This window comes from Rasamsonia byssochlamydoides, assembly GCF_041956645.1.
Source record: "Rasamsonia byssochlamydoides strain NRRL 3658 unplaced genomic scaffold VTN77scaffold_93, whole genome shotgun sequence".
Classification (NCBI taxonomy): Eukaryota; Fungi; Ascomycota; class Eurotiomycetes; order Eurotiales; family Trichocomaceae; genus Rasamsonia; species Rasamsonia byssochlamydoides.
Genome location: NW_027192476.1, coordinates 85,474 through 98,595, shown reverse-complemented (window position 1 = coordinate 98,595; position 13,122 = coordinate 85,474). Strand labels below are relative to the sequence as shown.

The following is a 13,122-nucleotide window of genomic DNA, read 5'->3' as shown; positions in this document are numbered from 1 at the left end:
CCTTGTGACGCTTTGGTCGTCGTATTGTTTTCTACCTTCCCTTCTTGGTTCGTTTTTTTTTTGCCATATTGTGAATTATAGTTGTCTTCTCTGCTGTCAGCTGTTTACTGGCATTGTGGGGTGCGGCTTCTTCGGCCATCGCATGATTTAGTCCCCCAGATCCGGTTTTTGTTTTTTTTTTCAGCCTACATGCAGATATTGTACGGGCTTTTCTACGATGATGAATTCATTCCACCACCAGGCGCCCAGTCAGAATCAACCAGGCGTCGCATATGATTCATCGTCATTGTCATCTGTTGCGTCCTCGAAACCTGCTTTTCCACCCGCCCCGGCTCCTCTTACTTCCGCTCCACCGAGCAGACCCAACAGCGGCCTGCAAATGGCACATTTGCTGCATCCTCCAGCCCAGCAGGGCCCCAATATCCCGATATCTACTGCGTCGCCCTACTCGCATTCTTACGATTCAGCATCGGGATCTCCCGCAGAGCGTTCGTCAATATTGACGGACACGCCTCCCGTCAATGGATCTCTTCCCGAAAGCGCGGGCCTGGTTCAGGCTCCAATGGGGGGCGCAGCAGGGCAGCCGCAGCAGAAGAGAGCCTACCGACAGAGGAGAAAAGATCCCAGCTGCGATGCTTGTCGTGAGCGCAAAGTGAAGGTCAGCAACTGTTGTGTTTAATCTTCCCCCACTTTCAAAGTCGTCGTAAGGTTAATGTTGGAGACCCCAGTGCGATGCATCTGAGTCGACCAGTTGTACAGAGTGCTCGAATCGCAAAGTCCGATGCCAGTTCACCAAGGAAACGAACAGGCGCATGTCTTCCATCAAGTTCGTCGGACCCCTCCGCCTCCTCCTCCCGCTCCTTGTCCAGCTTCTAATGAGGTGACCAGGCAAGTTCAAGATCTGGAGAAGCAACTGAACACCACCAAGCAGCAATTGCAGCAACTTCGATCGGGCATTCTGAGAGCAGACAATGTCATGGATATCGATTTCGATTCGAGTGGCCAACCCGTGTTGAAGCTTCCGGACGTCGGATGTCGCCCACCGCGACGGACTCGGCCTCCGGTCATGCAGGATCTCTCTGAAGTGCGAGCCCATGTTCGCAATTACGGCAGGGGGATTATGAAAGTACCACCCCCGTATCGGCAACTGCGCCCTCCATCCGTGCTACCGGCGGAAGGGGCGCCGTCGCTTCCTCCCAAGAGTGTCGCGGATCGGCTGCTGGGGCAATACTACGCGTGCATTCATTCCGTTCTCCCCTTCATTCATTGGCCCAGTTTTGTCGCGGAATACGAGAAGGTCTATCAAATCGGTTCCCTGCGCGGAGCGTTTCGAGAGTGGACAGCCGTCTTGTTTGGGGTCTTTGCTTGCGGGTCCATGCACACTCTGGAGCGCAACAAACAGCGGGATGCCAGGGAGTATTTGGTGATCGTCAACAGCGTTGTCGACGTATGGCAAGACGACTTCACACTCGACCAGGCCCGGGTGACGCTGCTCATGAGTATTTGCTTGTACGAGATGAACTCGAAATCGGCGAGCTGGGTGTGGTTGAGTTCGGCGGTGAAGATCGCTCAGGATCTTGGCCTACACATTGAATCCGGTCCGTGGCCAGCGGTCGAAGGGGAGATGAGGAAACGACTGTGGTGGGGGATCTATGCTTGGGACAGGTAGGTTCTGTGTGGTCAGTTAGGGAGCCTTTCGAGCTAATTCCTCGCCGTTTAGGCTCCTCTCACTGGAGTTGGGCAAGCCCATCTCGATCAACGACCAAGACTGTGACGTGGACCTTCCGTGCCCGGTGGACGAGCAGTTCATCTCTGAAGGTGGACGGGTACCCGAAGGACATCAAACCACACCACTCTTGGCAACCATCCACGTTGTTCGGTCGATTGGTCAATTGACCAAGACGTTAAGATCGCCTGTGATCAGTCCGGCCACCTTGGAAATTTTCGAGCGCCATTTTAATGCTTGTCTCGCGACCTTTCCCATCCAGTATCATCCCAAGTCCGACCATTACCTCGACCCCCGTTCTCTAGCCCCCATCATCTACCTACAAAATGCGCGATTTATCCTTCATCGTCACAACATCTCCCCTCTGTGCCCGCCTGACGTGCGATACCCGGCCTTTGATTCTTGCTTATCCATCGCGCTTGATACCACCCGGGTTCTCTCCCGATGCATGCACCCTCCTCCCCCCTCAGCGATGCACGGATATGTGGGTGCGCATGGCGACTGGCAGGCTCTCCTGGCCTCTTCGGCCACTACGATGCTGTGTACCCATATCTGGCGCTGTCTCCTGATTCTCCTCTTTCGGGAAGAATTCTCAGCGGCCCTGGTGTGTGTACAGGCAAGTAAGACGATCGGCGACGCTCACACGGTGAACGCTTCCTGTGGGCGGTATGTCGCGTTTTTCCTGAGACGCCTCTTGGATCGATTGCGAGTGAACGACACCCGACCGCTCGACCGCGATGAGGAAATCATTGCTTATGTCTCGGGAGACATGCAGGGTACGACGGATGGGAGCTGGATATGGCAAGGCAGCGAGACCGGCACGCAGCTGGAGACGGTATCGACTCAGGCAGCGCATCCCTCAGGGTATCGAGAAAACGCCGTTCGCAGGGGTCCCAACTTCTCCGCGGACGAGCAAGAAGCCGAATGGGAAGGCTGGGATTGGATTGAGCGGACGGTTCAATACCTCGCAAATGAGCAGCAGCAGCGCGGCCACCGGGCGTTTGAGCGAAGGGAGGTACCACCCACACCTACTTCTAGGCCTCCTGAGCCAGCCAAGTTGAGCACCGAGCCAGCCAGTTATACGCCCCAACGTTCCACCCCAGCCAATTCGCGTATGACCATCGCCAATATCATCTAGTTTGCAGACCTGTTGTCATTAGTCGTGCCATGTCCTTGATTAGTTCTGTAACGTCGGTCTTTTCAAGCCGAAAAAAAAAAGGTGGGAAACGGAGAGTGGTAATGTGGAGGCGACCTCTGAAGGGTGGATGTGTGCTCATTTTGATCAGTTTTAAAAGGCGTTGTGCCGTCATGAAGTGGAGTCACCGAAACAATACCCGGACAGGCATTTTGTTTTGATCATGATGGGGTTGTCTATTTATTTCTTATTATTATTATCACGTTATGGTTCATGATTCACAGGCTGGCGTGGTGTCGTCATTCATCATTCATCATTCTCCAGGACGAGGACGAGATACCTCACTGGCGCATCATCGACACGGGCGGAACAGCATGCATACTATCGCACATTGCAATCTCATGTCCATATCTTGTTGCATCTCCCCTGCTCTCATGCATACCATTTCTTGTGCATTATCTAATCAGACTAATCCATAGCATTATCATTCTACTATGACATGAGTGACGTGGCATGATGTTGTGTTTGACGGATTCTTCGATTGTGGGGTTTGAGCGGGGAGTGTCCAATGAGATCTGTTTCTTTCTGAGTCTGTATCTATGTACAAAGTTCACCATATTAATACCACCGTCTCAGTCACTTGTGCTAGATAACCGCTGCAATGTCATGAAATTATTTCATATCTTGCAATGGTTTAAATTGTGTGTATTCTTCCCGATCGTTAGCTCTAAATACATAACACGTAAAGGAGGTAGGGAACTATTAGGGATAAAACAAAAAGGTCGGAAACGGAACAAGAGACGAAGAGATCCCTCTTCAAGTCTCCAGATTGATACTCCGCCCAAAGCGCGCATAGAGCGCCACCTTGAGCTGCTGCAGCTCCTCGCGCAGGTCACTAAGCGACTCCTCCAGACGGGTGACTTCACCATCAATCTCCTCCGTCGAGGCGGCCAGGAGCGACTGGGCCTCCGAGAGGGGTAAGTGGACGAAGGAGTCGCCGATTTTGTACCTGATATGATAGTTTGTTAAGACAAGAATTGAAAAAGGCTGGTTGTTACGTACGGTATTAGATCGTCTTCATCGGCCAGTTCCAGCTCTGTGGAGACTTCTTCGAGGTCTTCTTTGTCTTTCTATTTTTTGAGGGTCAGTGTGTAAATAATATCAACAGATAAGATGCTAATATATAGTCATTTCCACTCTGAACGAGCATGTCGATATTCCTTTTTTTTTTCCAATAAAATGCCACAAAGTGAAGGAAGGAAGGAAGATGCAAACTCACCCGCTTCGCCTTCAACTGCTCTTCCAGCACCGCCTCCCGCTGATGCAGTCTGCTGAACCGGTTGATCTTTTCCTGGTCCTCGCGGCGCACCTCGGTCTCTTCGCCTGCAGAGGCTTCGTCTTCTTTAGAGAGCTGTCGGGAAGAGTTCATGTCAGTGACGTCGCTTGTTGGCAGCTGATATTATTGTTCTTCTTTTCTTGTTGTGGGGTTGATCTCGTAAAAAGATACAGTGTCTACTCTACTGTACATGATGGATCGGTAGATGATAGATCAACAACAGGAGAAGGAGATAAAACTTACCATGCGATGCGACAACATTTTGGACTAGATATGTAGTTGGTTGAATGACCTTGGATAATTCGTTTCTGGTTGTCTGATCGATCGATCGATTGATAGAAGGTGGTGCACCCGCGGTGGCCCGTGCGTCGGTGGAAGAAAGTGGCTTGTTACTAGCAAAAAGATGACTTGATCTCAACAGACATGAAGTGACCTAATTCCCTCGACTAGTGTGGTTACCAAGTTACCAACTACGGAGTAGATTGAGATCTGTAATGCATTGATCGATGTGGCTATGGTAGACGAGATAAAGTACTGCGTCTTTGGCTAGGATTTTTCTTTATTATGGATTCTGATTCCTGCACTGCGATTACATGGATTTCGCTGGCGACATTGGAAAACAGATACTAGGGAGTTGAGAACCTGAACGTCTCTCGATAGTCCCGATGACCGTAGATTGATTATCAATGTTGATATCGATCGATATAGGTTGTCGTGTGACATCATGCCATAGGGGGTGCGGAGAACAGTGTAAGCAGCTTCGTACGGGTCTCCCGCTTCTCCCAATTTGGCCTTCCCGTCCATCACTTCACTAACTCAACACCTTAACCGTCAACCCATCCACCCACATCGCTCCATCCATCGCGACGTTCTCGATGTAAAATATTCTTACCGGCCTCCTGTCGCTTCTGCCAGAGTCCTCGCAGCTGTTCTCCAGCTGCTCCTTGCTTCGACACGCGTGATTAGTGGTTCCCTGAGTTCATCCGTTTGACGACCCGGTTGAAATCCTTACCTTCCTTACTATCGTGTCCAACTGGCTGTCGGCGCCATGCGAATATCCACAGGAGCCTCGCTTGCCCTTTCCCTCCTTCCCGGCCTCGCCTCGGCCATCGGCTTCGACTGCAAACGAATCAACGTTGATGGCGTCAAGTTCGACCTCAGTCCGCTGGGCGGAGTCCACTCGCTCTACCACGTCGACCGTACCGACGAGTACATCGTCAACACGACCTATGTGCTGAACATATGCAACATCCTGAATAGAGCCTCTATCCGGGATGGGTTGAAGTGCGGGACGTCGAAGAATAGTATGGTTGCTCATCTTCGTCTCTGATGGATGCTCTGTTGCGTTCGAACAACGACTGACTGATCTAGTTTGCGGATTTCAAAAGATAATACCCCTGGACGGGTCCGGAGCGACCGAAACCGCTTTCCCCATCGTAGGACTGGATCCTCTGGGCCACGGCACCAAGGACCCCGAGGTCACCCGCCTAAAGAAACAGGACCCCGACGCGGAGGGGCTTCTGGTGAAACTGGCTGGGGGAGAATACAGGGAAGATCCGAAGAGCAAAAAGAAGGATGCCGCGGCTGTGATTGAATTCAAGTGCGATCCCGACCGGAGCGGTCTGGAGGGTCTCGAAGACGTGGCCGACTCTGAAGAGAAGAGACGACGTCGACGTGATGAGGACGGTGAAGATGGTGGGGACAAGAAAGATGGTGGGGACGAGAAGGATGACGGGGACGAGAAGAATGACAACCGAAGTCTGCAGTTCAAAAGCTTCAAGCTCGTCGACGACACCTACATCCTCAGGCTGGACTGGAGGACCAGATACGCGTGCGAGAACTACGTCCGGGACAACCCCAAGTCGGGCGGACATTGGGGATTCTTCACCTGGTTGATCATTATGTAAGTTATTTCTTACGGCATCTTGGATGAAAGCATGCTAACTCGCATACCTCTCCAGTGTCTTTCTCTGCGCCGCCGCCTACCTCATCTTCGGATCCTGGCTCAACTACAACCGCTACGGCGCCCGAGGGTGGGACCTCCTCCCGCACAGTGACACGATCCGGGATATCCCGTACATTTTCCAGGACTGGGTCCGACGGGTCGTCAACACGTTACAGGGGCCTGGCGTGAGAGGGGGCTACAGTGCTGTATAGTAATGTTATATCAAGTCATACCGTATCATCCCATATCATATCGTATACTACTGGTGTTTAAGCGAAATCAAAGCAAAGCAAAGAAAAAGACAAAGAAAACAAATGAAAGTAAGAAAAGCAATTCAATAGAGACAGGTACTCTCCCCGAAAAAAAGAAATTGAATTGATTCAATTTGATCTGTCTTACCGCGGTTGAAATGGATTAATTTCTTCTTTCTTCACGCCACATCTATGATATATCTGTCTATCTGTCTGTCTATATATCTATCTGTTTTATTTAACTGGTCGACCATTTTGGGGTCCGGCCACATTGATTTTTTTTTTGTTTTTCGTCTTCTTGATCTTTTTTCTAATCATTTCTTGCAGACCCAGCCAAAAAGAGGCACCATGGCACCAACTTCTTGGTGAATCCGAACTAGGTATCGGCTGCGCCAACATCATTACTTTTTTTTCATGTCATTTTATAATTAGGAGTTGTAGTCCTAGTCCTAGTTCCAGTTCTAGTTAAAAATTCATTCAATCGTTTTTATTTTATCATCGTCGTCGACGAAGTCGAGAAGAAGAAGAAGAAGAAGAATCAATGGACAGTTTTCACAAGACAATTCGATTTGATTTCATTTCATCTCATCTCATTATTAGCACATCATCATAACTACCTAGCTGGGTACATAACCCGTGGACTCATTTATTATTCATTAACATTAACAATCGGCCGTTCCAGTCAGTTCCAGATCCCAGTTCCAGTTCCAGTTCCAGTTCCCTTCCAGATTAATAACACCTAGTTATCAAATAACCCCGACCCAGAACAACACAACGCCCATTGCCATGTCATGCCATGTCATGCCATGCATATGTATTACATTGATGTCCGTGATGGGCAGACAAGAAGAAAGGAAAATTCCCCGGGTATCACTTGCCAAATAACTCCACTTCACCATGACCTAGACCCTGCCTTGTCGCGATTAAAGCAGGCCAATGCTAATTAATCCCTTGCAAGGAAAAAGAAGAAAAAAAAAAGGACCTCCCCTGATGATTGCATATCTCATGAGATTGTTAAGACGATCGAATGTGTCTGTCGATGACGATCCGAATCGATCGATGATGCCGATCAGACGCCACGCTCCATCGAACCCTGACGCTCGTAACGACCTTCCGGACCATAGGCCGCATTCCCCGGCACAGCAGCATACCGATTCTGATCCCGATGCGGATTCACGACCTCGGGCAGCTCAATACGGAACGTATTCTTCACCAGCTCGGCGCTGGGCGGCGTATCGGCACTGTTGCTGCGCAGCAGACGCAGCAGCTGCTGACGCTGTAGCTCGTCGTCATCGATGTTGTTAAGCAGCGCGGTGCGGGTGTCGTCGGTGACGGGCGGCCAGTACGGCGACCACTGCGGTTGACGCTGCTGCTGCTGCTGGTCCAGGGTTGGAGGCGTCTTGTCGCGTCTGCTGAAGCCGACGTCGATTTTCCAGTACGAACAGAATGCGGCGAGGCCGTAGCCGGCTGTGGACACGGACGAGAGGATGATGTATGCCAGTCCGACGGTGGACAGGGGGGTGAGGCCTCGAAAGAGGATGTGGATGGCTGCGTTGAAGGTGCCGAGGAGGCTGGATCCGAAGAAGGGGCTGAACCAGATTTAGTAATCCGATCGATTCAGAAAAGGGTCAACAAACAAGGTGATACTGATACTGATACTGACATGTAGATCCGGTTGAAGAGGAACTTATGATGCTCCCTGAACATGAGCACCAGAGAGACGGAGACGACATTCGGCAGCCCGACCAGGGCGACCGCGACGATCTCCAATCCCAGTCTGTCGACACGGAGCATTTCGCATTTCGTTTCGAGAGCGACGGTGAAAAGGAGGAAGCTGGAAAACAGTCAATATTAGATAACCATCAACAGCGCAACTGGATAGGGCGAATTACCCCGCAAGCAGCATCCAAGAAGAAACAGTCGCCAGAATCCGCCAGTACATGGAAATCCGAGGCTTCCTGGACGGACTCGGGGAGGTGGGCGGTGCCATGAAGACTCTCATGTTGATAGTTTTCTGTCTTCAGTCTTGATCTTGACACTAGATCTTGACCAACGAGAAGATACTGTCACCAGACGACTGCCCAGAAGAAGGACAAGACAAGCGACAGCGACAGAAACTGCAGACAGAAACTGCCAAAGGTTATGAATGTATCTCTCGACCAAGTCTACCCCAATACCCCCAAGGGGAGACCAAAAGGGAAGATAAGAGCAGAGACGACAGGCTTGATTCAGTCGAATTCTGTGACAGTTGAGAGACAGACTCGACAAGACGGTTGGGACTCGTCGGGAGAAAGAGGGAAGGAACGAGAGACAGGAGACACAAGCCTCACGACAGACTGGTAGATGTGAATTTTTTGTAACGAACGAATGTATGGAGGGTGGGGATTTGCGTGAAGGAGGAAAGAAATCCGCACGCAAGCAGACAGTGAAAGGGTTGGAGAAGTCAGAAACGAAGGAAGAGATAGACAGTAAGACAGTCAATCAATCGTGCACCTCTGCAGACATGTACATATGTATGGATATAAACGCACGATGGATAGAGAGATAAGATGCATGAAGAAAAAAAAATGATCTGACTTGGAATTTAGGCAGGCAGGCAGGCAGGCAGGCAGGCAGTGACTAGAAGGCTAGCCAGGGTGCAGGCCAATAAATTCCCCTCTCGGCAAGAAAGGCCGGTAGGGTCGGCTATTAGTGCAGCACAAACCCCTGACGAGTCAGTGAATCTACTCTGCCCTCTGTGAGAGGGAATAGCATCATCGTCAGCGTCTGCATGTGATGAAACGCCCAGTCATGGGAGTAGTGGACTGGGTGGATGCTGTCGTTGGTCCCGCGCGGGGCAGCCCTGCAGGGTAGGAGGCGCAGCGGCTGGCCTGACGACAACAGATGATGAAGACTCGGTGTAAGAGAATAAGCATTTGAGTTAGATGCTGGTTGGATTTAATCAGCAGAAATTTTCTCAGTATGGAAACTATTAATCCGGATAAATGCACTGACGGACCGTCGCTTATCATGGTTGACAGCTTACGTAGCTACCTAGATGGGTAATTAATAAATTAATTAATTAATTATTAGCCATTGGCCTTCTTGTTCTAGTAGTTTCCCAGGATCAAAGTAGGAAATATTAATGAATACCTGTGTGCTAAAATCCAAGTTAGCAGGGCGCCAGTTAAAACACAGAAAGAGGAGGAAACTGTAGGTTACTACTTGCAATGCTTCTTGTTGGTGGAAATGTACACAATAAAGCATACTGCCTGAGATAGTCCCTCTAGCTCAATACATATCCATAATGTGCCTGAGTCTTAACTGTCAATCACTTACAATTTTTTTCTTTTTTTTTTAAAAAAAAAAAAACCAACAGAGCAGAAACCATACCACCATGCCCTCACTGTCGAGTTTAACCGCCGATCTCACTCTATCCAGTTAGTTAGTCCGATTCATTCAGCTGCGAAGTGCAAAGTGGGATGGGAAGTGGCCAGACCGCGACAAGGCTGACCTGCAGCAGACCAGACCAGACCCACTAGTTAACTACAGTATACTGGTCAAAGTATCAACTAATCGCCTATCTAGGTAGATGTCTACTCGACAGCCTTAATTAGCCTGGCGCTTAGATGATACTGATCGTTGGCCAATGAGCATGGTTAGCTGGTAGGTTGTTTCAGCTTTTTCTCTTCATAAGATCTAACGGATCAGAGAAGTATGTATGTAGTACTCTTTGCAGCATACTGGACGAAGGAAGGAAATAATCATGACGAATGGAGGGAAAAAGGGAGGTAGATACATAGTAAATAGACTGACTTAATAATAATCTTGTTTAGAGCTTCTTCTTCTTCTTCTTCTTCAGCTTTCTGCTCTCCGGTAATTTCATCTACCTGCCTAAAATGGAAATGTCGCTAGAGGAACGGAATATCCAATCCAATTCAAATCAATTAATCCATTATCCGATTACCTAGCTACCTACCTAACCTATGCAAATGCAAATGCAATGCAATGATCATATCGTCATGTCACATCAATCAAACGTATGTATCCATGCCATGCCATGCCATGCCTCATATGCCAGCATTATCAACCAAGCAAATAAAACGAAAAACAAACTCGTGAACTTTTGGAAAAAAAAAACACTTGCTTGCACCCGTTACGCCGTTGAGAAAAGATGACAATGCGCCTGTATCCTGACCCCATTTTTCTTTGTGTTGACCGGTCCATTGAAATTCAAAATGCAAAGGGAAAATGGAAACGGAAAATGGAAAAAGAGAAGAGACGAGGTAGACTGTCTCGATGACTGTATCGTCTCGTCGTTGTCCTCTTTTTTTTTTTTGGATAGATATTGGCTGCTTCGTTCTGTTGGTCTGATTCCTCTCCTGGAGGGCTTCGCTTCAGACCAACTTCTACTAACCCATCTGCTTCTCAAGCTCCTTCTCGATCGCCGCGTTCGACGCACGAGCAGACTCAGACTCTTCCCCGTCTTGGTCGACGGCCGTCGTCGACGGCGGAACCGCCTTTTCGATATCGCCATCGCCAGCTGCACTGCCGGCCGGAGCATCCTGCCCCCACGCTCGCTGCTCTGCCTCCTTCAGCTCCTTCAGATGCTGGCAGAACTTGCTGTTCCTCCGGATGTAGTCTCCAAACCGGATGAAGGCGAACGGGATGATGGACACGCCCAGACTCAGAAACGCGACCAGACTGCACCCCCAGTCGATGCCGAGGCGGTCGAACATCGGCTTCGCTGCCAGCGGCAGGACGGCGCCGCAGATACTGCGAGTGCAGCTCGATGCGGACTGCGCGCTCGCAGCAAAAGTCTCGTAGGCGTCTGACAGATAGTTCAGCATGGCCATGAAGATCAGCATGTAGCCCAGGCCGAAGAATATCCCCGAGACTAAAGGCACGGCCCAGTGGATGTGCGGCGAGGCCGTCCAGCCGACCCAGAAGAGGGAGACGACGTACAACGGTCCCCCGATGCAGGCCAGCGGAAGACGACGGTATTCTTCGATTTGCGACCATTTCGCGCCGCGCGCTTTCGCACGGACTAGGAAGCCGTCGTACCAGATGAAGATGCCGCAGGCGATAAAAACGCCCAAACCGACTATTTGCCGTCAGCAGATGCAATCTAACATAATGCATGGTGATAGACTTACTGGGTAAGTAACATAAACCCGCAATACCGGCGCTCATTCCATGAATGTCTGTCGAATAGCTGTCAGCAAAGGGACGATAGAGTAGACACGTAGGGATGTACATACCTTGAAAAACGATAGGGTATGCTTGGAAATAGAGGTAGAAGATGGCATATGCCAAAGCAAGATACAGACAGGTAAACGAGACGATAGATTCATGAATAATCATCCGGATGGGCCGGGTGAGCGTCACCGTGAGGGTAGCTCGGAGGTTGCGCGGCGTGAGGTCAAACGGGGCCACGATACTGGCGTTGCCCGTCTCCTTTCGCAGACGCGCTGCTCTGCGTTGCAGCAAAACCGGCGCATAGGTCTCTGGCAGAAAGATGACCAGTGGCAGAGAGACTAAGGCGATGAAGAAGCCGAGCCAGAATGCCCACCGCCAGCTCACCGGCGCGATGAATCCCGAGGCCCACGGGGAAATGATCGGGCCAAAAGTGGTACACTACATGTGCTATGTCAGCCACATTGTAAGAAATAAAGGGAAGGTGACACCTACAGCCATGAAATAAGCCATGGTCCGGCCACGCTCCGTCGGATCGTTGTAAATATCCGCAAACATGCCGCTGACAATGGCAATCGGAGCTGCAGCCGCCATGCCATTGAGCAGTCGGAACACCAGCAGCGCCGAGAATGATGGCGCCAGGGCACACGCCAGGGAGAAGACATTGAACAGGATGAACCCGATGAGCAGGGGCCTTTTGCGGCCGTACTCCTCCGACAGCGGGCCGCAGAAGAGCGGACCGATGACGTACCCGACGAGGAAGACGGAGATGGGCAGGACGAGCTGTTCCTGGTTGGTGACGTGGAAGTGGTCGGCGAGGTAGGAGATGGCGCCGCTGGGCAGCGACGAGCTGATGGTGCTATTCATGACCTGCATCATGCCGGCAAAAAGGGCGAAGTATTTTTTCCCCTGCAGACGTCAGTGGGCAGGACCAGGAAAGTAGGAACTTGTAAGAGGCTACTTACCTTACTCCAATTGACTGGATTCTCAGGATCATCTGGGCCAAACGAGACGACCGTCTTGGAACCAACTCGACGGAATCGATATGAGGAGGGATTGTCGTATCGTTCTTGGATGGCCTCGTGGGTGGGCGCGTCGTCCTGCTGGTCAGCATCGTGCAGCGTGTTTTGCGAGGCATTCCGGGACGACAGGATTTCCGGAAGCATTGCGGATGGCGGTGGAGACGTGTCTGTAGTCATTGTTGCTTGCTTTGTCGTGGATCCTGAAGCTGCACCCAGCAGCAATCAGTCAATTCTTCAACTGCGCCTCGTTGCGAGGAGATTCGAAAAGGAAGCCCGTCACCGTCAGATTGGAAAGAGCAAGAGAATATAAAGCAATTGACTCCTCAACCTAAAACGCTGGTCTGGCCAGGATCCTTTCTACCTGACAAACAGACTAACTATAGCCAAAGCTTGAGTGGGGGGAGAGGTATATAGCTCCGTACAATTTACTAAATATTTACAAGTCAAAACACACATCACGGCAATTTCTTCAGTAGAGCACTCTGTCGGAGTCAGTGCAGACTCCATGCTCCGGTCTGGACTACGCGGATCT

General features: G+C 50.5%; 5 protein-coding genes across 5 annotated transcripts; 2 read left to right on the top strand and 3 right to left on the bottom strand.

Annotated features, from left to right (window-relative positions):
* Nucleotides 1-220: 220 nt before the first annotated feature.
* VTN77DRAFT_9747 (uncharacterized protein) lies at nt 221-2,864 on the top strand (the record flags this gene model as incomplete). Its single annotated transcript, XM_069426387.1, has 4 exons — nt 221-658; nt 729-826; nt 889-1,665; nt 1,721-2,864. 4 exons carry the CDS (start codon nt 221-223, stop codon nt 2,862-2,864), a joined length of 2,457 nt encoding a protein of 818 aa, XP_069273724.1.
* An 813-nt stretch (nt 2,865-3,677) lies between these two features.
* VTN77DRAFT_9746 (uncharacterized protein) lies at nt 3,678-4,458 on the bottom strand (the record flags this gene model as incomplete). The annotated part of the gene is made up of 4 exons (XM_069426386.1): nt 3,678-3,870; nt 3,924-3,991; nt 4,141-4,272; nt 4,441-4,458. The coding sequence occupies 4 exons, from the start codon at nt 4,456-4,458 to the stop codon at nt 3,678-3,680; spliced, it is 411 nt and encodes a 136-aa protein (XP_069273723.1).
* Nucleotides 4,459-5,245: 787 nt separating this feature from the next.
* VTN77DRAFT_9745 (uncharacterized protein) lies at nt 5,246-6,354 on the top strand (the record flags this gene model as incomplete). The annotated part of the gene is made up of 3 exons (XM_069426385.1): nt 5,246-5,501; nt 5,569-6,100; nt 6,159-6,354. The coding sequence occupies 3 exons, from the start codon at nt 5,246-5,248 to the stop codon at nt 6,352-6,354; spliced, it is 984 nt and encodes a 327-aa protein (XP_069273722.1).
* Nucleotides 6,355-7,462: 1,108 nt separating this feature from the next.
* Nucleotides 7,463-8,395, bottom strand: VTN77DRAFT_9744 (uncharacterized protein; the record flags this gene model as incomplete). The annotated part of the gene is made up of 3 exons (XM_069426384.1): nt 7,463-7,982; nt 8,057-8,227; nt 8,286-8,395. 3 exons carry the CDS (start codon nt 8,393-8,395, stop codon nt 7,463-7,465), a joined length of 801 nt encoding a protein of 266 aa, XP_069273721.1.
* A 2,389-nt stretch (nt 8,396-10,784) lies between these two features.
* On the bottom strand, nt 10,785-12,734 carry VTN77DRAFT_9743 (uncharacterized protein; the record flags this gene model as incomplete). Its single annotated transcript, XM_069426383.1, has 5 exons — nt 10,785-11,476; nt 11,529-11,576; nt 11,634-12,009; nt 12,064-12,477; nt 12,534-12,734. The coding sequence occupies 5 exons, from the start codon at nt 12,732-12,734 to the stop codon at nt 10,785-10,787; spliced, it is 1,731 nt and encodes a 576-aa protein (XP_069273720.1).
* Nucleotides 12,735-13,122: the final 388 nt, after the last annotated feature.